This window comes from Barbus barbus (assembly GCF_936440315.1).
Source record: "Barbus barbus genome assembly, chromosome: 49".
NCBI lineage: Eukaryota > Metazoa > Chordata > Actinopteri > Cypriniformes > Cyprinidae > Barbus > Barbus barbus.
The window spans coordinates 802,561-830,060 of record NC_136727.1 but is presented as its reverse complement, the minus strand read 5'-3'; the positions used below and the strand labels follow the sequence as shown (position 1 = coordinate 830,060).

The following is a 27,500-nucleotide window of genomic DNA, read 5'->3' as shown; positions in this document are numbered from 1 at the left end:
ATATTTAGACTGAGATAGTATATCACAAATAAAAAGGGGGTTGAGTCCTCTTTTAAAGTTCAGGTACGAGTCAATCCACTGACTTTTTTCAGACTTAAGTTTTCTTCGTTAAGAACATATCGTAATTTTGAACTCTCGAAGTGCATTAAATAGAATAATTTAAGTGTACAAAAAAAAAAAATATATATTTTTAAATATCGCAATAAATATCGTATCTTAACAGTAATATTGTATCGTGAGATTTTGATCTTGTTACATCCCTAAATATTAGTATTGAATGCAAACCTCTAAGATTCAGATTCGAATATTAATCAACATGAGCGAATCGTATGTTTATATTAGTGCTGTCTAAATTAGCGGGTTAACGCAGGCAATTAATTTTTTCAGTTTAACACGTTAAAAATATTTAACGCAGGGGCGGAGCTAGGTTTGGCCACCACACTCACAGCTGCTAAAGAATTGCGTTTATTTACGACAACATCGAATGGGAGACTTTTCATTTAAAAGCATGAAAGAAGCGACGAGCGTAGAATGTCGTCAGTTAAGTCATGAAGTGACAATTAAAGCTGCCTTAAAACTGTGTGTGCGTATTTATTATTTATGAGTCACAGTGTCAGATCCGCGTCGCGTTCAGCAGCAGCAGCTCTTAAAGTGACAGCAGCCAAAATATCCTAATTACCAGCTGCTGTGATATCTGTTAATCAAACAACACAATAAAAAGAGGAAATCTGTAGCTTTAATTTAGAATTTAGTGTTTGATAACTTCATTCAATTATATTATCTACTTGCTAAAGGGCACGATTTATGAGAAGATTGTTTAAAGTTCACTTAAATTAGATTTTTTTTTAAGTCTAAATTTTTAAATTGATAGCTCTCAGTTATACTGTGATGTTGAATGGCTGTAGTCAATGGTTAAATATTAGGAAAACTAATTCTAATAATTTAGAAAAATATTAATGGTTAAATATCAGTCATAAAAAGATGGTATTAAACAAATATTAAAAATATACTTTGTTTCTACGTTTATTTGAAGATTGAAGGTGAAATTAATGTAGATTAGCATTAAACTATAAAAAATACAAATACATCACTATAAAAGTATATAAATGATACTAAAACAACACTGCTGCACAGTCCAATTCACAAACAAATGACTCCTTTGAACTGATTCTTTTAAGGACTCACGAATCATCCCGTTTTTAAATCATGATTATATATAAACGAGTGCTGCCAATCAATTAACTAAAAAATTAACTAATCACATTTTTTAACATTGAAGTTTTTCAATATAATTTTACTCAATAATTCAATTTTAAATGAATATTTTGTTATGATGTCACTTCCTCTGACGCCTGTGTTTGTGTCCCGCAGAGGTCCATCCGCTGCTGGGTGTGAAGGGCGACAGTAAGTCCAAGAAGAAGGCGGCGGGGCGGCCCAAGGGATCGAAAGGTAAAGACAAAGACTCTCCGTTCAGACCCAAAGTCTGCCGGGACAGAGCAGAGGGGCTGGGGACGCCAGGTAAGATGACCTTTGACCCCTGGGTCCCGCCTGGGTCCGGTGCGGCTTGAGCTCAGCTGTGATTGGCTGCTTCCTGCTTGCCTTCCTGTCCTTCCTGCTCTGACCTACTCGATGTGTGAGCGAATGCTTCAGGTCTGCTGTCCCCCCCGATCATTCCCATGATGCCCTGCAGCAAAACTCGCGCACTAAAACCGGCCTAATAATCCAGTCAAGATACTAAACAAAAATACAGACTGTAACTGGTGACGTCTCAGTTTTAACGTTGCTTTTATTAATTAGTTTCGAATGCAAATCTTTAAAAGATTCAGATTCAAATATGAATCAAGATGAGCGGATCGTATAAACATGATTTATGAGTCTTTTTGATAGTTATTCAAAGAATCAGTTCAAAAGAGTCATTTGAATTCGATTGCGTTATTTTATAGTATTTCTTATTATATATTTATCATTTTTATAGTTGAATAATTTTATGTAAAATAAAATTTTTATATATTAATAAAAAAATATTTGATTGTTACGTTAATGTAATTTTTTGTTTTATTTATATACTTTTTATAATATTAACTTTGTTTTATGGTTTAACATTTTATTCATAATTTTTTTTTTTCATTTTGTGTTAGATTGAGGTATTATTTATATACCTTTGTAGCATATTGTTCGTATCTTGCGTTGAAGCATGCGAATGATGATTCGTTTGCGATTTATAATATATGCCGATTTAAATTGGATCGAAATTAGCTTTAGTGCAGATTTGCATTGCTTTGTCGCTTCGCTCTTTGGGTCATTACGTTGACCTGAAGGATTTAACAATTTTTATTCATGAAAATATTCATTTTACATATTAGTTTGTTTAATTTAACCGTATGAATTCTGTTCTTTCAGGAAATCTGGTCTCGGCGGCGTACAAGCAGCACGAGGTTCAGGGTTTGGACTGAAGCTGAAGGCCACCGGCGCCCCCTGTCTGTGTGGATGAACAACGTCGCTCTTTTTTTTTTATGGACTCTATGGACTGTATTTGTGTTGTATCATTACAGAAGGACATTACAGCCAGAAAGGAAGAGGGAATCATGTATTTTTTTATTTAGAGTAGATGGATTCGTCTCTGTGTATAAGCACTATAGTTGGGTCCTATACTCAGTCATATGTCTTTTATTTGTTTTGCGTTTATTTCTTTTTTTCTGAGACTGGTTGTGTTTTTTATACATATTAAACCAGTTTGTTTTTTGAGAGTGGCTTCTATGTGTAAAATGTTTTGGTAGAATGTTTTCAGAGTTATGAAGAACATCTGTGGACTAAATCAACCCAGTCAGGCGTGTTTTTCTGTCTAGAGACGCGGCTCAAACAGCCTCCATTTTGTTTCCTGCACTCACAGTTTCCGTCCAGCAGGAGGCGCCAGCGGAGCATGAATGAAAGAGAGCCAGAGAAAGACCTTTTTCTCTTATTCGGTTCCATTTTGTGCTTTTCTACTGTTGGATTCCATCTTGTGTTTCTGTGTTTTATTCACAAACATCTTAAGAGTGAAAATCAGAGCAAAGTGAACATCTGAGAAACAGTCAAGTCAGCTTCTGTTCAGATTCTCTCTGGTTTGAGGCTCAAAACATCAGCTGTTACTCACATGCTATTTGTTATTGTCTCAAAATAGTTTGAAAGAATGAAAATAATGCTTTAGTAAGTCATAATTAGGATATTTTAAAAAGTCAAAGTCAGCTTTACCTCTTTTTTTCATCCTAATATGCCTAATTATGAGATGAAAAGTATGTAAAAACTAAGACTTAAACCCCCGGTTTCACAGACAAGGCTTAAGCTAGTCCCAGACTAAAATGCATATTTGAGCGGTCTCAACTGAAAATATGTTGCTCTGACATATCTTAAAATATGTCAGTGTCATTGTTCTCTGCCAAGATGCACACCTTAATGTTTTCTTCTAAGGCATTTTTTAAAAAGTTGCTTAAATATCTTAATTTAACTACGGCTTAGTCCTGGCTTAAACTAAGCTCTGTTTGTGAAACCGGGCATAATTTTGAGTTTTCATGTCACAATTTCAAATGTTTACCTTAATTACCCTGCTGAAAATAACAACAGAATCATCACAAAAAAATATATTGGTTTTTACTATCACTATCAAACCATCAACTTTTAACCATTAAAAATGTTTTTTTGGGACATATTCCATTAGGATTTATTGGTTTTAACAAGCCACCAATAGAAGGCGACCAATTACCAGAAGAAGCCCACAGGGTCCAATACGGTTTCCATTAAAACCAATACAAGTCTCATTATAACCAGTAAAACATTACTAATTTTATGATGGTGTCTTGTTTTTTTCAGCAAGGTTATCATTTATTATTTAATAATGTAGACTTTCGAAGCCATAATTTCGACTATTTACCTCATGATTATGAGTATTTTCGTCATTTAATGTAATTTCGATTTAGTATGTCAATTTCAATATTTAAATGAATGGCTTTGTGTTAAAATTTCGACTGTCATGATTAAGATTGTCAATTTCGACATCTCAATTTCGATTGTTAAAGTCTCTTTCTCTTACGTGACGGAAAATTTGGATAAACATTAACGTTACTTAAGGTAAGCTATTTGTCAAATCTTGAGGGGAACTACATCTGATATCAAGGAATTTAAAATCTTGGTAGTCAATTTCATGCTATATCTGCTCTTTGAAAGTGCAGTCTCTATAAAATTATGTAATATTCATGAATGGTAGGAAAGTCGTTGGTAAAAGGGAGGGAAAACTAAGCGGGAATTCTGTCTGTTTTTGAATTAAATAAAGGACTTCACTTAGGAACGCCCACTTCAATAACGTACAACTCGACACTCTTTAAGTAGCTAATTAAAATCTCGTCTTTATTACAACCACATGTACATCATATCCCAAGAAAATGATTTCTAAAAGTGAAAACGAGCAAAATCCAATGAGAGAGGCAGAGTTTTTCTGTTAATCCGTTCGGGAAGATGTTCCGTCCGTTTACATCCATTATTCACAGCGTCTGACTCACGGTGAAAATGACATGATTTCACCTCAGAAACGAGGGTGAGAGAGCGAGATGTGTCGCAGAGAGTCACAGTTGTGAGGAAAAATTGTAAACACTCCAGTGCTCGTGCACCAAAAATAGTGCAGTGGGGAAAATCCTGATTTTCTACTCGAAGAAGAAGAAAGAAAAATATCCGCAAACATCCCACGCTGACACAGGTGACTCCAAAAATACCTCTACATCTTCTGCTTCGGAAAATAATTAGGTCTCGTTCATGAAACGCGAGCAGAACGAATTTGTGTAAATCATCCAGAACACAGTTTAGCCATCAGTTCATCAACTTGTGCAGAATTCATTCTGCTGGCGTTTCAAATTGTAAAGTTGAAACCTTGTTGTTTGCGGAAAGGTGCGCTGAAAATATCTGATCAATTTGCACGATCGTCTTTCTCTCCAAATTGTTGTACTTCTGTTAACACCATAACTGAGTCTTTATAAAAGTTCTTTGATTCTTTGCGTGACATCAATTGTGAAGAGCACAAGAAAAATAGCTTTAAAAATACTCTACAGAACTACAGTTATAGTGCAAGAACCCGCACACTTCACAACACACGCTCACGTTTCCGCTGCCCGATCTCCAGCATAACCCTGCACACCCAATCCCATACGTATCTGACTCCCGATCCGTCGTTAGATTATCCGATATTATTCCCAGAGAATAATTGATTCAATAATTGAACAATTGATGATTGAAAGGAGGAGGGGCTGTGCTAACGCCACAAATTAGCTAGAGGAAGACAGTCGGAAAGGGAATTCTTTAAATTTTGTGCAAAAGTGAAGTAATTCGGATGTCGTTAATAGGCTAGTTGCAAATCATGTCGAAGAAATGAAATCTCACGGTTAGCACCACCTTAAAATGATCCGTAACGTAAACTTTTCTTGGCACCAAATGAAATTCGTTTTGTCTGGCGTCAGTATCTGTTGTATTGCTTCATGCGGTCGAATCAAACTGCAGTGAATTCGCTCCCTAATAAAACATCTCTTCACAACACAATGCAAAACAAGATACTGCAAATATAACATTTAAAAATCAATGTACTACGGTGTTCGGAAACATCTGTATCTACAGTAAACCTCAATTTTAGGAGGTAGCTTTGTGTAGTGCGGCCGGTCCAACACACACAAACACACACACAAGTCAATCTGAACACGCACTAGGTGGGTGTTGCTATACAGTTGTGACGGTGAGCAACGATGTAGGGAGTTGCAAGGCGTCTTCGCTACTGCCCAGGCGCGTTCCGTGCGTCAGGAGTTCCTCTACGGTGGTCCAGTCGTCCAGCAGCTTCCGGTTCCTCATGCGACTTAGTTTCCTCTGGCTCAGCTCGAGAACTGTATTACAACTATCTCTGTTAGCTCCTCCCACAAATCCGCCGCTATGCACCAATCCTGATGCAGCTATGCCGCTGCTGTTTCTGGCCTGCCGCTGTTTCTGCAGCATGTGTTCTCGGCGCTCGGTGCGGCTCCAGTAGCGACCCATGCGGACCTCGCTGTGACTCTCTTCGTCCGTGCTCATGCCACTACGCTCGTCCGCCAATCGGGACGCTCGATCCCGCAGCATCTGGTTTCGCAAAGCACGCAGATTCCCACCGGTTGGTTTCCTAGCGGGCGTGTGGCCCTCCAAGGTGCTGTAGAGTCCGCCTCCGCCACCGGATCCCGCGCGGTTGGCGGGTTTCGGCCAAGTTTCGTTGGCGTCCTGACTGGGCGTGTGACTTAGAGTGTGGAACCTGTTGTTGGGCGTCTGTTGGGTCATGAAGCTCATCCGGAGTTGCGGTTCGGTGGATGCTCGGATCCTGCCGTTGGTGTGAAGATTTGGAGGCATGCAGCAGTGTTCATCAACTGGAGAGATCAGGGACGGTTGACTCATTGCGTGTAGAGTTTGTGTAGGGAGTGCAGTGGGGTGTACAACAGGGTGTGCAACGGCGTGCATAAGTGCCAAGTCCGGCTCCTCAGGGAGATTCATGGGCAGGTCGACTCTGTGGACGCAGGGATGCAGCGTAGCGCTGCAATAGTTGGGCGAGGCCGGGTGACTCGCCCGTCTGCGGTACTCCATTGACGCTGGGCGGTGATGCAGCGTCCTGCTTCTTCTCAGCATTCCCGCAGAACTCGGATGAGGCGCAGGATTGAACAGCGAGCCGCTGCTGGAGCTGTGCCTGTTTAAACACGGACGCTCCGCCTTGCGGTACTGCACGGACGAAACGCGCAACAAACCGCGCGATCCCGGGACGGGCGTGCAGATGTTTTGAGGCTGCACCGTCAGCGTTTCGGGGATGGCCTCTAGGGGGTGTTTTATCTGGCTGTCGCGCCGCTCGCGGGAGCACGGCTCCCCCTGGTGGAGCATGCGGGCGTTGTAATGGCGCATGCGTTTCTCGAGCAGACGCTGGAAACGCAAGAACTCGCTGGTGCTGACGCTGTAAAACCCCGAGTCGCTTAATTCCGACGAGATGAAGGACTCTGAAGACGGCGACCTGCCGTGGCGCTCCTCAAGCCCCTCCTCCGTCTCCACGCCCGACAGCTCCCCCTGGTGGAAGCTACCGTCCGTCCAGCCGAGCCCGCTGTCCAGCTCGTGATGAAGAGGCAGGTAACCCAGGGGTTTCTCCATCATGTAGTCATCATCATCAGTCTAAAAACACAACACATATGTGACCACAAAACCAGTCATAAGAGTCAGTTTTTTTATTGAGATTTATACATCATCTGAATAAATAATCTTTCCATTGATGTATGGTTTGTTATGATAGAACAATATTTGTCTGAGATACAACTATTTGAAAATCTGGAATCTGAGGGAGCAAAAAAATCTAAATATTGAGAAAATCTCCTTTAAAGTTGTTCAAATGAAGTTCTTAGCAATGCATATTACTAATCAAAAATTAAGTTTTGATATATTTACAGTAAGAAATGTACAAAATATCTTCATGGAACATGATCTTTACTTAATATCCTAATGATTTTTGGCATAAAAGAAAAATCGATATATTTATTTTAAATTAATTGGTGATTAATTTTTGAGCAATAAGTCCTTCAAAGTAATGAGTTACAGTTATTTTATCAGTTTAAAAAGACTCTTTGTTTGTTTTTATGTTGTATCTAAAAGCACCCTCTAATGGTGAAACGTTTACTGCAATGTTTTACAAAAGAGCAGCAGCATGATGAAGACACAAATGATTGACAATTAATTATTAATAGTAAGAATAATATGATTTAAAAAATAATAAGTAAAAAATGTAAATAATAAATTCACTAAAAAATATATTTTTTTGGTAAATTTTCAGAGTGGTGCTAGCTTCGTCAAACTAGGTTCCAGAATGCTATTATGTTCTCAGTGATTTCAAATGCATTGCTATGCAATTACTGGGATGTTCCTGGAGTACTGCAAGTGAACGGCGCTTTATTGGTCATCCCAAAGAGGCACAACATCACTTTCATTGAATATCATTGGATCATTGGATTTCATTGGATAATCAGCCACAATGCAGATTAAATCACTGTCAGTGTGAAAGCATCTCAAGTAATAAAGAAAAACGTAGGAAAAGGTGCTTTACATTTGAATTTGAATGGATTTTATTGATTGAACGGTCTTCTATTGGAGCGCAAGAGTCACTCTGCTGGTCTCAGTCTTCAGCCGTATTTATGATCACTAGTTGCCTGGTAACACATAACTTACATAATATGTGACTCCTCGCCTCTCGGTCTGTGACGGATGAAGAGAATCACACGAGAACCAGAACAACAACAGTCCCTCAGATCTGAACTCGCGCCGCTGATTCATTCATTAGCTGCTGTTGCATTTGAACTATATTACAGATGTGTTTCACTACACCACAGTTTTTAAGGCAAGACACGACAGGCAAAAACATTCATCAATATTTTTTCATGCACTGGTTAATTTTGAGATTTTGGACTTTCTGGCTTTTCAAAATATTGTTTCAGTGGAAAGAAAACATTGAAAATAATTAAGTGTTTGTCAAACTATTTTATTGCACTTTTATCTGTTTGCATCAGCAGATTTCAATATTTTCCCAAAATGAGTTTGTTTCTCCACTTCAGCAGTTTATTCAGAAGGATTTTACTGAAGGGTTCATACATCATTGGCCTGTTTTTTAGGTTTTTGCACTTAATCTATTTGCGTCAGTATATTTCAGTTACACATATCTTTAAAGGCTATTTTCTCAAAATGAGTTTCTCCAAATTTGACAGTTTTATTCAGATCTATATTCTGAAGGTTTGTTCATGTCATTTGCACTTTACAGAGTTACATCTCATTTAAACATATCTTTAAAGGGCATTTTCTCATTATGAGTTTGTTTGTCCAGTTCAGCAGCATTTACATACACCAAACTTAGCAGTTTTATTCATATTCATATTCTGAAAGTTTGTTAATATATATCATTCACACTGATTTATACAATGTTTTATTGCTTAAAATATTGCTTTTTTCAGTCTGTTAAAGTATTTTCTGATTTACAGAGCGATAGAAAGAGAAATCCAAAATTCCACCAAGCACAAAACCAGTCATGAGGGTCAATTTTATGAAATTGAGATTTATACATAATCTGGAATCTGAGGGAGCAAAAAAATCTAAATATTGAGAAAATCACCTTTAAAGTTGTTCAAATGAAGTCCTTAGCAATGCATTTTACTAATCAAAAATGAAGTTTTGATATATTTATGGTAGGAAACTTACTAAATATCTTCATGGAACATGATCTTAATATCCTAATGATTTTTGTCATAAAAGAGAAATGTATAATTTTGATCCATACAATGTATTGTTGTCTATTGCTACAAATATATCTGTGTTACTCATGACTGCTTCTGTGCTGCAGGGACACATATGTCAACAAAATCAAATAAGATTTTTCGGAGTTCGGATTTCTGTTCCGTGCACTTATTCAGATTAGTGCGTATTTAATTAGACTATGCACATTTAAACATAACATTTCAGAAAACGTAATACAAAAATGGTTGGCAATTCAATCAGCTGGTCAAGTATGTTGATGTTTATTAGTCAGTTTTTACACCCTGTGATGTCTTGCCTTGAACAAACACTTCGTACAGTTCCCCGTGTGCACACTGAATGTTCACTAATTCAGCGGCTCTTCGTCAGTTATTCCTCAAGTCCTGGTCATATATTCACGCTGTATTTTGTGACTCTCACCTGACTCTGGAAACTTCTGGGTTCCTCCAGGTTGGAGTTGCAGCATCTGATCAGACAGTTCTGTCCCTGAGACACGGCGCTGGAGAACTCCGGGTCCTGAAACGAGCACGACACACACCCTTATAACGGAGAACCGGACACGCCAGAACCAAGTACATTTAAAATTATTACATCAAGAAGAGCATCATTATTACGAATGATGATGTGATTTCAAACCCTTTCTGCTCTTGTGAGAAGAACATGCGAGCATTTCTGCTGAATTATTAGCATAATGAGGCTGTGATGTGGAAGAGTGATTATTTTAAATGACTGAACAGTAAACGTCTGTCTCTCTGTTTCCTGTCTGTCTCTCCTTCAGTCGCTTTATTAAAGGCTCCTTCCTCCTGCGCAATGCACACGTGAAATGTGTGTGTGTGTGTGTGTGTGTGTGCATTCCCAAGCGTAGCTAAATGTATGAATAATTCCAGAGCATAAGAGAGCAGCTCCATTTTGAAAAACGCGTTTGTTTGGAGAACAGCTCACACACACACACACACACTCAATCACGCACACACACACACACACACACACACGTTGGTTTTTGTGGTTTATGGGGACTCTCCATAGGCGTAATGGTTTTTATACTGTACAAACTGTGTGTGCTATTGCCCTACACCAACCCTACACCTAAACTTAGCCCTCACAGGAGACTTTGTGCATTTTTAGATTTTCAAAAAAACACCATTTAGTATGTTTTTTAAGCCTTTTGAATTACGGGGACATAGGCAGTGTCCTCATAAACCACCTTCATATTGTAATACCTCTGTCATACCCATGTCATTATACAAATTTGTGTCCTCATAAACCACATAAACATGCGCACACACACACACACACACACACACACTCAATCACACACACACACACACACACACACACACTCAATCACACACACACACACACACACACACACACACACACACACACACACACACACACACACACACTCAATCACACACACACACACACACACACACACTCAATCAATCACACACACACACACACACACACACACACACACTCAATCACACACACACACACACACACACACACACACACACTCAATCACGCACACACACACACACACACACACACACACACACACTCAATCACGCACACACACACAAACACACACACACACACACTCAATCAATCACACACACACACACACACACACACACACACACACACTCAATCACACACACACACACACAAACACACACACACACACACACACACACACTAAATCACACACACACACACACACACTCAATCACACACACACACACACACACACACACACAGACAGACAGAGTTTAGCATTTCCTAACACGACACAAACAAGAAGGATGAAACGACTGCTTTAAACACTTATTTAAGCTTGGCATTGCAGAACAATCAGGGTTTGGAAAGACATTTTTGATATTCATGTCAAAGTCTACAATCACACCATAAACCAAAGTACCTGACAGCAATTATCCTTTGTCCTTTTTTCTGTTTTTGGAATATTTACATCATTTTAAATGTGGCACATATCAGACTGGTTTAAAGAGATCAAATTCCTGAAATTATCTGCATGCATACAACTAATTATCTAATAATTAACATTAAAAAATTACAAAGACATTGTAATAATGTATTTTCGTAAATAAATAAAATATAGTAATAAAAAGAAATGCCAGTCATTTCTATTTATTATTGTATTATTTTTTATTATAATTTTTATTTTACTAATTTATTTTAATATAAATTAATTCGACAGGACAAAAATGACTTAAATGCATTGATATTATTAATAATTATATGATTAATTATGTAGCTAAAAATGTATAATAAAATAATATATATATATATCATGAATATTAATATCCTAATCTGATTATGTTAGTATCTTACATTGTAGGCCAGTCGTTCTCGGTGCTCCAGGTCTCTGGGTGTGTTTGGTAGATACTCGTACCTGCTTCCTTCTCTACGGGTCCCGGGCAGGGTCATGTGATTGTAGCACGTCCTGAGAACACAACAAACACTCATATATTACACTCATAAATATCTGTAGGAATATGATATGCTGAAAACACATCTCTGGCTCCGCCCCTTCCTCTAAGACGCTGTTATTGAATGTTTGTAAGCAGCTTCTGTGAGCAGCTGACCTCATTCTGATAGAAAGACCAACAGCTGCATTGTGTGACTATATGAAATATGAACATTACACTTCACATACAACAGAATTATTAACATAATTGGTAGTTTATAATAAATATGTGATCCTGGAGCGCAAAACCAGTCTTAAGTCGCTGGGGTATATTTATAGCAATATCCAAAAATACATTGTATGGATCAAAATTATAGATTTTTCTTTTATTATTAAAATCATGTTTTTTATTTTAATAATAAATATTTACAAGTATGTTCCATTAAGATATTTTGTAAAATTCCTACCGTAAATATATCAAAACTTCATTTTTGATTAGTAATATGCATTGCTAAGAACTTCATTTGAACAACTTTAAAGGAGATTTTCTCAATATTTAGATTTTTTTGCTCCCTCAGATTCCAGATTTTCTAATAGTTGTATCTCAGACAAATATTGTCCGATCATAACAAACCATACATCAATGGAAAGATTATTTATTCAGCTTCAGATGATGCATACATCTCAATTTTGAAAAATTGACACTTGAGACTGGTTTTGTGCTCCAGGGTCACATATAATGATGCCTGTCTTAAGAAACACCACTAAATATGACATATACTGTTGCAAAAGGTGCATCTTTTCTGATAAATCAGAATCAGAAAGAGCTTTATTGTCAATTAAGTGTGTTTGCACACGCAAGGAAATAAACTGAACTTTGTGCTTACAAAACTTGGCAATAAGAGTTTTCCCATGTTCCATTTTCATTTAATGTATACAAATTTTAATAATAAATATTTAAAACAATCATCGAGTAAACTTAGAAAATCTAAACTTCGCGCACGTCACGTGACCTCATTAGTTTCCTCACAGCGCGAGAGGTGATGTCCGATTCGCGTGCAAATGACTCTTGTGAACCAGTTCTTTTCAATGAGTCCGTCAAGAAGATTCATGAAACAAACTAGCAACTGTTTTGAATCAGAATCACTCAAGCAGCGAATCGTTCAGAGCCGTTACGAACTTCCCAACTGACTCCGTCACTGAATCGCGCGCCATTTTCCAGATTTGAAAATAACCGTCGACCGTTACTGCGATTAACTGCAGGTAAGTGAGTCTTATTATTAATCTATTTACTAAATGTTTGTTTGTATGACAACTTGTAATTAAAGATACATATTCTAAGCATTTTAACAGTTTTTTTACATGATTATTATTATAATGATTCCATTGTCCTCATTTGGATAAAAGCGTCTGCTAAATGACTAATGTAAATATAGTTTAGCTAGCATATGGCCAGGTCCAAATGTAAGGTCAACAGGTGGATGAGCACAGGCAATCAACACATTTACCTCTTTTAAACGATCACAAATGTTCTTACAAATATGTATTTATACCACACATACAGTCACTGAAAGTATCAAATTGGAACAAACAACACTTATTAGTCTAAAATGGGACGTCACAATCACAATATTGACTTAAGCTAAGACTCTCTGCACTCAAAACTATTTCTCAGTTATTTAATTTGGCAGCAAAAAGGTCATTTGGCAACTAAATGATTCAAATTTAGGAGCTAATGGCTCCCTAATCATGTTTTTAATCTGGAGCCACAGCATCCTTGATGTTTCCTTCTAGATCTCAATAGTCCAAACGTCTTTGGTATATGAGTTCTGTGGTGAGTGTTGATCACATGTGAAGCTGTAAAATGCAGTGAACATTATAATATGCTTGTATGCACATTCACATGCGCATGAATGCAAAACCTAGCGTGACTGTGCCTTAAGACCAATCATATGCTAGAGACGGCGCGACGGATGGGAACACATCATTCTCACTGGTCAAATTTTGAAAAGTGTTACTTTCAAAAACCCTTGTGTTTTTGGCTTTTGAGAATCAGTTCATTTGAATGAGTCAGCCAAAAAGATTAATGAAACCACCTCAAGCTTGTTTTGAATCACACTTACTCAGATTCATCAGGTAAATAACTAGAAGAATAACAAAACATGCAATAAATGGTAAAACTATTTGTGTTACAAATGAGTTTGATCATGATTATGATAATAAATGAAAATAATATGATAAGTACAAGTTGAAGCAGCATAATGGACTGAAAAAATAACTATAATAGAATAAAAGCCAGTTTGCACCAAGGACGATAACTATAACGATAACTATGTTTTAATAATCATTCAAATTCAGTAACACAGAGGAACAATGTCATTGGAATCATGCTTTTTTTTTAATGGTAAAACAACTGACAGCCAATCAGAGTCCATCCAGCTTTAACAAGCTCAAGCATTTAAACAAAACTGCAGCATGCTTATAATAAACAGAACGATATCGTGCGCTGGTGTGGACAATAATATAGTTATTGTTTTAGTTATATTTATAGTTATCGTTCATGGAATGAATGCCAGAAACCTTACACATTCAAGTGAAAAATGCTTGTTTGCTCTCACGTTAAAAATAATTACGCAAGCACTCTAAAAAGTCATTCACACAGGACACACTCTTCATCTCAGTTAGCAACAGAATTGAAACGAATACAATAAGTTACTAATTTTTACTTAATAGATTCTCAAAAACACAATGCTCATAAAATGAATAGACGAATAGCATTTTTAGGGCCAGATTTATTAACCAACGCAAACCGTCTTTTGGTGTTAAACTAGTACTGTCAGCAAGGGTACTACCACAATCAAGGCACAGAAACGTAACAAGGGCATCGTTAAAATAGTCCATGTGGCATCAGTGGTTCAACCGTAATTTTATGAAGCTACGAGAATATTTTTTGTCCTAAAAGAAAACAAAAAAACTTTATTCAACAATTCTTCTCCTCCGCATCACCCCATTGTCGTGATCCTCTCCAAAATATTCTCGTAGCTTCATACAATTACGGTTGAACCACTGATGTCACATGGACTATTTTAACGATGCCCTTGTTACGTTTCTGTCTTGATCGTGGTAGTACCCTTGCTGTCTATGGGAGGGTCAGAAAGCTCTCGGATTTCATCAGAAATATCTTAATTTGTGTTCTGAAGATGAACGAAGGTCTTATGGGTTTGGAACGACATGAGAGAGTAATTAATGACAGAATTTTCATTTTTGGGCGAACTATCGCTTTAATGTGTGCATTGTCAGTAAATCACATACAGAACTTTCCCCTCCCATCTTTGCTCTTATTGAATTGGGTTTTAATGTTAATTTGCTCTGTTTAGTAAATCTGGGTCTGTTTAGTAACTATTAAAAGACTGTGTCGCGTGTGAACGGCCTCTGAAGTGCACGTCTGTGTTTGTCCTGCAGGTGGCAGCGGTGAGCTGCAGGTGTGTCGCACCTGTCCGAGGGAGGCAGTCGCGGCAGTGTGCATGAGTGCGGTCGGAGAGGGTCCCACGGTCGCTCCGTTTGCGTGCTGCAGTCCGTCGTTCTGTTGTACTTCAGGCTCCGCCCCCGGCCCTCAATCTGAAGCGTGATTGGCTGCTCGTAGCTGGCCAGGATACGGAAGGCCTCTTGCTTCTGCAGGTGAGTCAGATCCCGACCGTGAGCCTGAACGACAAGACAAATGCGGTGACCGGAAAGATCGAGATTAATTTGAGCCCTCATTTAAGCGCAGATCTCGTGCGTTCAGCCGTTTGCCGTACGCTCTATTTCACCTGATTCACTTTATCTCACGCACACACTACTATAGTGAAGCACAGCTGTGTAAACATACCCCCCCCCCCCAAAACAGGCAACACGATCTGTTCAGGACTGAACTGAACCTCAGTCTCACACAGACACACACACACACACACACACACACGCACACACACACACACACACACACACACAGAGTCTGGTCAGCTATCCTTGTAGGGACTCTCCATAGGCGTAATGGTTTTTCTGCTGTACAAACTGTATTTTCTATCGCCCTACACCAACCCTACACCTAAACCTACCCCTTACAGGAAACTTTCTGCATTTTTACTTTCTCAAAAAACTCATTCTGTATGATTTATAAGCTTTTGCACTAAATTTAGGTCCCCACCGTGACACGAGTCCCCATGAGTCTGTGTGTATTCAGGTTTAAGTCCCCACCAGGATATATACACTCACACACACACACACACACACACATGTTATTCTCATGATGAAAATAATGCTGCATCTTCATACCAACACACATCACTGCATGAGTCACGAGAGAGAGAGACGGCACACATGTGTGTGTGTGTGTGTGTGTGTGTGAAACAAGACGTGGTGTATCAGCATCAATGTCACTCCTGATCACCATCAGAACACACACTCGTGAGCATTTACACACGCACGCACACACACACACACACACACTCACCCCCATCCCGTCGCCCATCCACGGCCCTGACAGTCGACAGCCCATCACCACGGCAACAGATGAGCAGGATCGTGCACCGATGCTGTGAATTTACCGATGAAGATGAAGATGATGAAGGAGCGATGCACCCGCTGCCGGCATACATGAACACACACACACACACACACACACACACACAGAGAGAGAGCTGCAGTGAGAGAGACACACAGCAGAATCAGACGGACGGACGGAGCGCTGTCTCTCCTCTCTCTCTCTCTGAGCGTTTGGTCCAGAACGCTGACACTCCAGCGCTCAGGCCCCGCCCACCTCTGCCATGTCTCTGCTGCGATTGGCCAGGCACCTGCATCTGTCAGCAGAAAGCCAGAGCTGATTGGCCGGCAGGGTTCAGCCCTCGTCAGACGCTCATGCACTGGGTCTCCGGCGTTCAATCAGAGCTCTGAAGACATAAATATGCATTTAATTAATGAGGGGAATTAATTAACGCACTCATCACTAGTCCTATTATTAAAGTATTAAAGTTGAGTGTGCGTGCGTCGTCCCTAAATCATGAGCTGTGCTGGTGCTTTATTAATCGAGCAGTGCACCAATTTCACCTGCTAAAACAAAGAAACCACAGACACTAACAAACCATAAAACATGCATAGAAACTGCATCCATCCACAACATTGTATCAACTATATAGCAATGCCCTGGCATCCACTAGTTTGGATTCTTGATTTTTTCAAAGGATTTTAAGGAGAATTGATACTTAAAAATGAGACATAACTGAGAACGTCATGAAGCCTCCTGAGATATGAAAGGGCACCAAAACAAGAACAAACATCTGTGTTTAAAGACACAAATGACCTATTCTGGTGTAATTCTGGCTCTTTTATAACTCGGGAGACTTAATGGAGATCTCACTTTGGTTTCATGTATGTGTATCAGATGTTTCTCCTAAAATAACTCGAGAGAAATAAAAATGTAAATAGCAGCTTAGACTATTTTTTCTTGGAGTTCACATTGAGATCTCAGACTTCCTCAAATTGTGCTCAGATTTGCCAAAATGCCATTATTGAGATCTCTTCTATAACTCTAGAGGAGACAGATGTTAGATTACAGGGGTCTTTTTCTCAGGAGAAACATCTAAGAAGCAGGTGACTTCAGCAAACGCCTCAATTTTCTGCTTGGGAGAAACAATTGAGAACTAAGGACTCGCAGATGTTGCTCTTTTAAAGCTCAGGAGACTTAATGAAGCTCTCAGTTATGTTTTACTTAAGCATCTACTTTGTCTGAGATGCTTCTCCTAAAAGAGACACAAAAAGACCAAAATTTATTCAGACAGCTTCAACATTTCTTACTTTATCACGGTTTATTCGCTATAGTTAGAAATTGTAATAAAATATGACAAGAACTCATTGATTATGATGCTGTCAGATAACTTTGATAGAAAGGTATGTATTTGGTTGAATAGCTGTCAGATGTTAAATGTCACAGTTTACTTTAGATAAATTAACTATAGTGTCCCGCACCTAGTAAAAAAAAATATTAAAAATGATATCTGGTGTCTGAATAACTTTTAGGATTTTGCCACAAAGAGGCTTTTGTGAAACAGAAAGGTTCTTCAGATTAAAAGTTCTTTATGGAACCATTTAGACCAAAAAGCACCTTTATTTTTAAGAGTGTTGGAAGATACTTACATTTTCAAACTGATACTTCAAGATACCATTATTGAGATCTCTTCTATAACTCCAGAGGAAAAGCAGGACTCTCTGAGATCTCTGCCTGTGCCGGCGTGTTTTGGTTGGGTTTTTAAGGGCTCTGGGATGGAGTTGCCCTGCTAAACTCACTGGTGGGAGATCTGGGGACGTGAGCGGAGCTGACAGCCGTCAGGGAAACACACTACAGCAGTGTAACATGCGCGCGTTTCTCCTGCGGCCAGAGCACATGCAGCGAGGAGAACGCACGCCAGAGGAAAGTGCAAATCTGTGTCAAGCCATCAGAAGTTCCAGTAAACCAGAAGAGAGGCATGAATAAATAAACTCCGTGTCCTTAAAGTCAGGGGTTCGGTTCGGAGGAGGACTATGACAGAGACGTTTGCTGACAAAAGGACGTGACAGAATCAGAGCACAAACACTCACGCAAATAAAGCATTCCAGCATTGCAAACACACAGAGACATGTTACTGCTCATTTATAGCTCAGGAGACTTGATTTTCAGAGGTTTCTTTTTAAATTCCTCAAATCATACAAGTCATCCAGTAAGAGTATAAAGCTTTAAAATGTGACCCTGGAGCACAAAACCAGTCGAAACTGAGATTCATGCATCATCTGAAAGATGAATAAATAATCTTTCCATTGATGTATGGTTTGTTATGATAGGACAATATTTGTCTGAGATACAACTATTAGAAAATCTGGAATCTGAGGGAGCAAAAAAATCTAAATATTGAGAAAATCTCCTTTAAAGTTGTTCAAATGAAGTTCTTAGCAATGCATATTACTAATCAAAAATTAAGTTTTGATGTATTTACGGTAGGAAATTTACTAAATATCTTCATGGAACATGATCTTAATATCTTAATAAAAATGTATAATTTTGACCCATACAATGTATTGTTGTCTATTGCTACAGATATACCCCAGCGACTTAAGACTGGTTTTGTGCTGCAGGGTCACATGTGAATGTGCAGAGCAGCTCAGATCATTTAATGAGAAATATTTGAGCTCATACTGAGATTTTGAGCACAGAATTTGATATCTCTGCAAATCTGATCATTTGCTCTCGGGAGACTTTGATGAGAGATGTTTGAGTTCATATGAAGAGTTTATTTGCAAAAACATCATCATGTTTTATTGTGTTAGCTGTATTTTTATTTATTTTTTTGTTATAATTACTTAATCAAAATAACCCAACTGCATTAACTGGAATGCACATGATTTTTTGAAAATGGTTAAAAACCAACTTCGTATCTCAGGAGACATCAGAATCTGAGCACAGGTCGAGACATAAAAATCCTCTCTGAAATCCTGGAGGTGCACATGAGATAAACAGGAACATCTGAGAAACAGCAGCAGTCTTATCTAAACAGCTGAGATATTGTGCTTATCGTAGTGTAGATTGTGTTTAAAGAGCTTCAGGAAGGTGCTGCAAGACGCTGTGGATCAAACCACTAGTTAGTGTTGAGATGGAGCGAGACACACACACACTGCTGGAGGGACATGTCAGCTCAGATCAGAGGAGACAGCAGTTGCACTGCAGGCGGTGTGTGTGTGTGTGTGTGTGTGTGTGTGCATCTCCTGTGGGATTACCCATAATGCCCCAGCTCACCTCCAAATGGCAACGTCTCACTCCCGACCACACAGAGGTCCAACGGGTCACCGGGCCCTAAACCAGAGACACAGTGTTAGGTGTGTGTTTGGTTACGACTCAGCCGGCGCTCAGGAAGACACGTGTTGCCATGGTGAGAGCCCTTCACATGAACCACATCAACTTCTGCAACACACACACACACACACACACACACACACACGCTACAGCCAAATATAGACAAACCTGCTGTCAGTCCACATGACAAACACACACACAACAGCAGAACCTGCCATCTGTGTGCACACCAACCAAACTCATGCTATATATAGTACATTTAGATATTTAGTTGTGTGTGTGTGTGTATATATATATATATATATATATATATAGTATAAAATTTAACAGAAAAAAATATAACATAAAATCCTGAAATAGTAATGTGCAGCAGAGGATTATTGTGACTGATTTGTGTTCTATCAGAAATAACAGCTGCTGGAAGAGGGGAAGGATGTGAGCGGTCGCCATGGTAACAGATACAGGGATGGCACAGTGACAGAGAGATGCTCTGTGAGTCAGACCCAGACATTTACGGACTTAAAGATTCCCTCTGTGTGTGTGGAAATAATAATTAATATTTACCCTTGAATAATTAGCGTGCGTTTTAACATCTGTTTGACGTAACAGTCTTGGCCACCAGGTGTCGCTGCAGCACTATTTTTATCCACTTCAAATGTTGACTACTATATGTATATGTATATAGTAGGCACTTAGAGGCTTTTGCATCTGAACTCTTCATATATACAAACACAGACTGAAAACATCATATTCATACCCACGGTTAAATACATATGCATTTATTTTACTTTTTGCATATAGCAGAAAGGATCATTGGTGTAATTCAATTCAAGTTTATTTGTATAGCGCTTTTTACGATACAAATCGTTGCAAAGCAGCTCTACAGAAATTTAAGTTTCCACAATATATTTATATATTGCAGAACCTTAATATATTTAACTTAATGGCAAAATGTGGTAATTCTGTATGTTGTCCGAGCGTTGGCATCCTCTGAGGGGTTGGCATTATCTTTTCTCAGGTGTTCGGTCATCTCAGATCATTTAAGGGTTGGATCCAGACTGAAGCTTCTGTAATTCCTAGTTACCACGGGATGTTAATCAACAGAGAAACAAATAGAGACATAATTAGCGTAGCTGCTGTTCCATCTAAGCAAAAATGATTTGTTCAACCCAAGCTAAAGAATAATAATAATGTACATTTGATCAGATATAACTGCAGTACAAGATTATAAGATGCATTATGTGAACGCTTTGCTAAAGAGATGTGTCTTTAATCTAGATTTAAACAGAGAGAGTGTGTCTGAACCCCGAACGTTATCAGGAAGGCTATTCCAGAGTTTGGGAGCCAAATGTGAAAAAGCTCTACCTCCTTTAGTGGACTTTGCTATCCTAGGTACTACCAAAAGTCCAGAGTTTTGTGACCTTAGGGAGCGGGTTGGATTATAGCGTGGTAGAAGATGAGTTAGGTACGCAGGAGCTAAACCATTTAGGGCCTTATAGGCAAGTAATAATATTTAGTAAATGATACGGAACTGAATAGGTAGCCAGTGCACCTGCCCAACCTTCAGGACCTGAAGAAACGGGCAGGTAACATCATTAGAGACCCCTCTCACCCCGGACACAACCCTCAGGCACTAGAACATAAAAACAGATTTCCCATCATGCCATCTCCAGCTTAAACAGCGAACTCAGGAATCATCACCTGTGTTCTGTAATTCATTCTCCATCTCTAATTATTGCCTCTTTCTCAAGTATTGTGTAAATACATATGCTTATCTCTTTGCTGTATATTTACATTTAGTCATTTAGCAGATGCTTTGATTTTACAAATGAGGAGAATAGAAGCAATCAAAACCAACAAAAGAGCAATGATATACAAGTGCTATAACAAGTCATTAAATATAAAAAATAGCAAGGTTATTTTTAAAATATATAATAAATGAAAAGAAAACAGATGGAATAGAAAAAGAATAGAGAAGCTAGTGTTAGTTTTTTTTACAGAAAACCAGGAGTTAGTAAATGAATAGAGTGCAAGTCTAAAAGGGGCAAGTTATTATTATTTATTTTTTAAGAATAGAATTAGAATAGAAATGTTGTCTGTTCTCATGTCCGATATGTAGCCTATGTATGCATTAAGAGCACCTTAAAACCCCACAACAAATCCCTAGTGTGTCTATAGGCGAATAAAGCTGATTCTGATATCTCTAGGAAACGAACAGCGCTTTGAAGCTTGTTCTCGGTTGTGTTTTGCTGGATCGGGGGTCGTTTAGTTTGATTTATTTTAGGTCGTGTGTAGGTTTCACCTACGCTTGACAGAGACGATAAAAGAGTGGAAAACCAGCTCCGAGCGCCGCGCGCTTCTATAATTAAACGCCGAAAGTTTACGGTAAGCGTGCGCGTTCACGCCGTCTTTGTTTTTCCCCGACTGACGTCACGCATACCTGAGCTGCGTTCGACGTCAATCTCCATATTTGGACGCGGACGGAAGGCGAGCGTCACTAACAACACGCAGTGTTTTCCATCCTGACAACCAATCGGTGGAGCGAGGAAGCCCCGCCCCTCTGTTTCATTGGACGCCGGGCGGGTCGCTCACTGACGTCACCGGCTGTGTGCATATATATGCGCGGATTCGCTCTTCTTCTGCCCTGATCAGCGCGCAGACGCGGACACCGATTATATCGGACCTCTCTCTCGGGGAATGTTCATTATTTCATCCTCATCAAACCTCCTGCACTAATTCATCAGCACCAAAGGACAGCAGCTCTTAACTTTCATCTTAAACTCTACTGAACGGAATACAATGACGCTGGGCACCGGAGCGGAGGTTTCTGCCGCCGCGAGCTTCGTTTGCAGACTGTTGCGCGGCCGCGGACGCTTGAGTGACGCGCAGCTCCACGTCTTTAGAGACGGTCTCGCGCAGGCGCTATCAGGTACTCAAATACATGCTTTTATACTTCAAATACACAGTAAACTATTGCATGTGTGACCCTGGACCACAAAACCAGTCATGAGGGTCATTTGTTTTGAAAATCTGAAAGCTGAATAAATAATCTTTCCATTGATGTATGGTTTGTTATGATAGGACAATATTTGGCTGAGATACAACTATTAGAAAATCTGGAATCTGAGGGTGCAAAAAAATCTAAATATTGAGAAAATCTCCTTTAAAGTTGTTCAAATGAAGTTCTTAGCAATGCATATTACTAATCAAAAATGAAGTTTGGATATATTTACGGTAGGAAATTTACTAAATATCTTCATGGAATGTGATCTTTACTTAATATCCAATGATTTGTCATAAAAGAGAGATGTATAATTTTGATCCATACAATGTATTGTTGTCTATTGCTATAACTATACCGGTGTTACTCATGACTGCTTCTGTGCTGCAGGGACACAGATAAAAGTATTACCGTTATATCAACGCAGTTTTATATTGATTGAGTGATCATAGTACATCTAATGCTGGATTTGAACAAAATTGTTTATTTTTCCTCTAGAACACTACCAGCACCACTGGTTCCCCGACCGGCCGCAGAAGGGATCCGGTTACCGCTGCATACGGATCAATCATGAAATGGACCCTCTGATTGGCCGAGCAGCCGGGCGTATTGGACTGACCAGCGGGCAGCTTTTCTCGCTCCTGCCGCGTGAGCTGACGCTCTGGGTCGACCCGTACGAAGTCTCCTACCGCATCGGCGAGGATGGCTCCATCTGCGTTCTCTACGAGGCCGAGCCGCCCGTCTCAAGCCCCGCCCCCTCGGCCTACGACCAGACGGCGAGCTGCAAAAACCACTTCATGATGGGCGGCCGAACAAGTCCGCCGAAAAACTACCTGATGATGGTGTCCAGCTGAACGCGCGACCGGTGTCCGACCAACCGCCGAGAGCTTCCCGTTCCCACGACTTCACGTTTCAGGCCTGATCCTAATCCTTTATTTAAGATGAACTTTAAAGCACTGGTTGTTACGCGACTGGACGACTGATTCTAGAGATATTTCGGCACTGTGACTCTTGTTTGTTTTTACGATCCCAAAACAGGTTTTGGGTGTTTCCACTGGTGCTCGCGCACCGTTTCAGTGCAATTACGATACCTCACGACTCTTACGAGAATGTAAAGCAATTAAGGGCCTGAAACGTACTTTGCGCAAATATTTATATAAGCTTACAAAGGTTCTCTTCAAAGTCCATGATGATGATGATGATGAGAATAATAAAACTAGTTTGCGCTTTATAGCGCCACCTGTGGTGACTTTGAGAATGCAACGTACAGTACGTTTCAGGCCTAAAACGGTGGTGGTGCTTTATAATTTCTGCAGGAGCTGCTAACGAGAGATGTGTATATCAAATTTGTGAGCCTGGAGCACAGAAGCAGTCATCAGTAGCACAGGTATATTTGTAGCAATAGCCAACAATACATTATACTTAATTACAAAACATTAAACTTAATTTTTGATTAGTAATATGCATGGCTAAGAACTTCATTTGAACAACTTTAAAGGAGATTTTCTCAATATTTAGATTTTTTTGCTCCCTCAGATTCCAGATTTTCTAATAGTTGTATCTCAGCCAAATATTGTCCGATCCTAACAAACCATACATCAATGGAAAGCTCATATATTCAACTTTTTGATAACATATAAATCTGTTTCACAAAATTGACCCTTATGACTGGTTTTGTACTCCAGATTCACGTTTTATAATTTGATATAATGAACAAATGCCCATAATCCCCTCTTGCCTTAAGCACAGCGCCACCGCTCCCTTAATAAACGTCACTGCCTGGCTCTCTAAGTCTTACTGTGCAATATGCTCTTGAACTTGCTCTGGTGATGTCATGAAACGAGTCGTGCGGACTGGAGGCTCCACCGCTGGCGTCTCTGGGGAAGTGATTGTGATTTTCCCAGGATGCTTTGCATGTGTTAGTTGGTTCGGGGGCCGGACCGCCAGCAGAGACTCTCGTCTGTAGCATCTCGCAGGCTGCTGAGCAGCTCGTTTACTGTTTTAGATGTAGTTTGTAAGCTATTTCAGAGCAGAGTTGCTTTTAATGTACATTTTGTTAAAGATGCATTTGTGCAGATATAGAGCTGTACAGTCAATTTTTATTACAATAAACCTTTTATGAATGAAACGCTCCTCTCTGGTGTGATGTGTTGTGATGGAGTTTCATATCTCTGATCTCTTCTTAAACTCCCACGAGCGGCGTCTGGTTGGCGTTCGGTGGGCATGCTGGAGTTTTCTGGATGTGTCTGGGCTTGTTTTTCTCCTACACACACTGACAGACTTCAGATACACTTATCAGCAGCAGATTTACCATGAGCTGCCTAACTAGACAACATAAGGCATCATCGGTGCAACTGACATGAAAGTTAAAATCATGCTGCCTTATTCAACAAAATTGTCTATTTGCAGCATTACATTAATTGTTTTAAGCACCTGTATGCAATCCCAGAATGCACTACATGCAATATTGTCATATTTTGAAATGCGTCTAATTATTTTTATCGTTTATCTTATTACATTTGTATACTTATTACACATACACTTTTAATTTTAGGCCTTATATACTTTTTTATTTTCATATACTTTATACTGTATATACGCAGATTTCATTCTCATTTTTACTTCTATTTAAATTAGTTTTTCTGTATTTAAATAATGCAACAACCATTTAAAGACAAAAAATAGTTTTGTTGTGTTTGTATGACAACAGAGATGTAGTAAAACAACCAAATTGTGCTTTTAAAAAAAGGATAAATCACTCTAAAATAGATTTTAAGTCAAATTATTCGAATGAATGAAATCTTTCTTGTAGCTAAATTAATATTAAACTATTAGATGTGAGTGACATTTAGCAACACGTCAAACTCTTTTGAACTCAATTATGAGCAACAGGTTATTGTCAAATTATTGGATTGAATGAGATTTTAGGTGCAAACTAATAAAGCTATTGGAGTTAGTAATTGAATTGTCATGTTTTCAGTGTTGGGGAGTAACTAGTTACATGTAACAATTACGTAATTTAATGACAAAATAAATGTAGTTGTAATCTGCTACAGTTGCTGAGAAAAAATATGTAATTAAATTACAGTTACTTATGAGAATGTTAACCATTACAAAGGGGGTTCCACTGTAATTTTCTCACACACACACACAGATTTGATTGATTTCTTTCATAAATTGCATTGACTGCTCTAAATATTTCAGGAGTTCATAGGACACATGCTTATTCCATAACCGTTTTATTTCCCATTTGGGTTTATGTATATGCTTTATTATTTAAGATTAGCCTTTTATTCAAGGCATTGTTAGATGCCAGTGTTTACTGTCAAGATTTGATAAAAAAAAAACAGTATCATAGTTATTAAACCATTTCTTGTTATGATTTTAACGCCGTATTAACCAGAATTATCAGAATTTTACCAGAATCAGAACAATCTCAAAGTAAAAAGAGCTGCTAAAGTCTGATTTTGTGGTGGATCCTTCGAGTGAAGAAGGATTGTGAAAGTCTGACAGTGATCATTAACAGTTGAAAACATTCGTTAGAAATTTAGAAAAGCAATCAAAAAGTAACCAATTTATTACATTTTAAACAGGATAACTTGTAATCTGTAACCTATTACATTTCCAATCCAAAGTAGCCTTCCCAACACTGCATGTGATACATGCTAACATCAAACTATTGAAATCAGCTGTGAATGAAAGTTTAGCTACAACTTATATTAAACTTGTGCTCAGTCAACTTAGCAACATGCTAACAACAAACTTTACTGTAAATGGTCAAACTTTACTGTAAATGGTCTGTTTTATTTTGCATCAGAAATATCACTATCGCTGCCTGAGTTAAGTGTTTCACATCATTCCCTCATGAGGTGTTGTTTGGGTTAGTGCACTAGATATCTGGAAGGGTAGCTGTCTATTTAAGCAGTATAGGCTGCACTATTGTGTCCCTCGGATTGTTTTGTTCTGTTTGTGAGTGATTACGATCAGCAGAGGATTTAGGAGGGTTTCTGTCCTGACGTCATAAAAGCACAATCGCTGCTTTAATTGAGGCTGCTTTGTGTGTGTGTGTGTGTGTGTGTGTGTGTGTGTCTGTGTGTGTGTGTGTGTGTGTGTGTGTGTATGTGTGTGTGTGCGCGTGCGCGCGCGAGTCAGACACAAACACACACGAGCAGATGGCCTGTTGAGCATGAGGCTGCCCACATATGGAGATGCACACTATTGTTCAGAGATGCTGCTGACGCTTGAATACATACGCGCACACACACACACACACACACACACACACACACACATACACAGACTAACACACACACCATCACCTCAATGGAACAGAGATGGACACACAAAGAGAGAGAGATATTCTTTACAAAGAAATGATTTGAGGTTTTATGTTCAAAGACATGCAGGCGTTTCAAGTGAGCCGTTACTCGTTCTGTTCAGGTGGAGTCTGATTTCATGGGTCAAACCTGCTGAGCTTCCTGCGTGACTAGTACTTTTATTTTGTCTATATTTACTTTTTTTTTTTTTTTTTTTTTTTATAGTTTTTTTTTATGACCCCTAACCTAAGACAAATCTATGTGACCATAATGTTTTTTAATAAAAAAAAAAAAGATTTGATATTTCATTATACACTGAACAAAATTATAAACGCAACACTTTTGTTTTTGCCCCCATTTTTCATGAGCTGAACTCAAAGATCTAAGACTTTTTCTATGTACACAAGAGGCCTATTTCTCTCAAATATTGTTCACAAATCTGTCTAAATCTGTGTTAGTGAGCACTTCTCCTTTGCCGAGATAATCCATCCACCTCACAGGTGTGGCATATTAAGATGCTGATTAGACAGCATGATTATTGCACAGCTGTGCCTTAGACTGGCCACAATAAAAAACCACTCTAAAATGTGCAGT

At 38.9% G+C, this 27,500-nt stretch overlaps 3 protein-coding genes and 1 long non-coding RNA gene across 8 annotated transcripts in view; 3 read left to right on the top strand and 1 right to left on the bottom strand.

The window, feature by feature from the left end:
• Window positions 1-3,682, top strand: part of LOC306867486 (retinoblastoma-binding protein 5) — a 16,882-nt gene extending 13,200 nt beyond the window's left edge. For 2 of the 4 annotated variants that reach the window (XM_079413158.1, XM_079413159.1), the window contains exons 11-12: window positions 1,372-1,518; window positions 2,401-2,811. In XM_079413158.1, coding sequence (XP_079269284.1) covers window positions 1,372-1,518; window positions 2,401-2,453 — 200 coding nt within the window. In that variant the 3' untranslated portion in view covers window positions 2,454-2,811. Of the gene's footprint in view, window positions 1-1,371; window positions 1,519-2,400 lie in introns of all 4 variants that reach the window. The other 2 variants (XM_079413156.1, XM_079413157.1) reach the window with 2 other exon arrangements.
• Window positions 3,683-4,356: 674 nt separating this feature from the next.
• LOC306867804 (uncharacterized protein) lies at window positions 4,357-16,480 on the bottom strand. 2 transcript variants are annotated; one of them, XM_079413696.1, is made up of 5 exons: window positions 16,224-16,480; window positions 15,228-15,436; window positions 11,659-11,770; window positions 9,724-9,819; window positions 4,357-7,185 (listed from the first exon to the last, which is right to left on the bottom strand). In XM_079413696.1, the coding sequence occupies exons 1-5, from the start codon at window positions 16,266-16,268 to the stop codon at window positions 5,734-5,736; spliced, it is 1,914 nt and encodes a 637-aa protein (XP_079269822.1). In that variant the 5' UTR covers window positions 16,269-16,480; the 3' UTR covers window positions 4,357-5,733. The 2 variants fall into 2 exon arrangements, with proteins under 2 accessions (XP_079269822.1, XP_079269823.1); XM_079413697.1 differs by lacking the exons at window positions 15,228-15,436; window positions 16,224-16,480 and adding an exon at window positions 12,622-12,905.
• The window catches only part of LOC306867806, a 17,362-nt gene continuing 2,606 nt past the window's right edge, over window positions 12,745-27,500 (top strand). The window contains exons 1-2 of the long non-coding RNA XR_013784059.1: window positions 12,745-12,997; window positions 15,197-15,412. This is a non-coding gene — a long non-coding RNA (uncharacterized lncRNA). The remainder of the gene's footprint in view (window positions 12,998-15,196; window positions 15,413-27,500) is intronic.
• LOC306867805 (protein BTG1-like) lies at window positions 22,231-24,718 on the top strand. Its single transcript, XM_079413698.1, has 2 exons — window positions 22,231-22,518; window positions 23,089-24,718. The coding sequence occupies exons 1-2, from the start codon at window positions 22,389-22,391 to the stop codon at window positions 23,442-23,444; spliced, it is 486 nt and encodes a 161-aa protein (XP_079269824.1). The 5' UTR covers window positions 22,231-22,388; the 3' UTR covers window positions 23,445-24,718.

Bases quoted from the DNA above. Each gene is read 5' to 3' on its own strand.
- LOC306867804 (XM_079413696.1), bottom strand. From the start codon at position 16,268: ATGGGCTGTCGACTGTCAGGGCCGTGGATGGGCGACGGGATGGGG. The intron at 15,437-16,223 runs GTGAGTGTGTGT...CTTGTCGTTCAG, and splicing joins GGATGGGCGACGGGATGGGG to GCTCACGGTCGGGATCTGAC. The intron at 9,820-11,658 runs GTAAGATACTAA...TGCTCGTTTCAG, and splicing joins GAGAACGACTGGCCTACAAT to GACCCGGAGTTCTCCAGCGC.
- LOC306867805 (XM_079413698.1), top strand. From the start codon at position 22,389: ATGACGCTGGGCACCGGAGCGGAGGTTTCTGCCGCCGCGAGCTTCGTT. The intron at 22,519-23,088 runs GTACTCAAATAC...TTTTTCCTCTAG, and splicing joins TCTCGCGCAGGCGCTATCAG to AACACTACCAGCACCACTGG.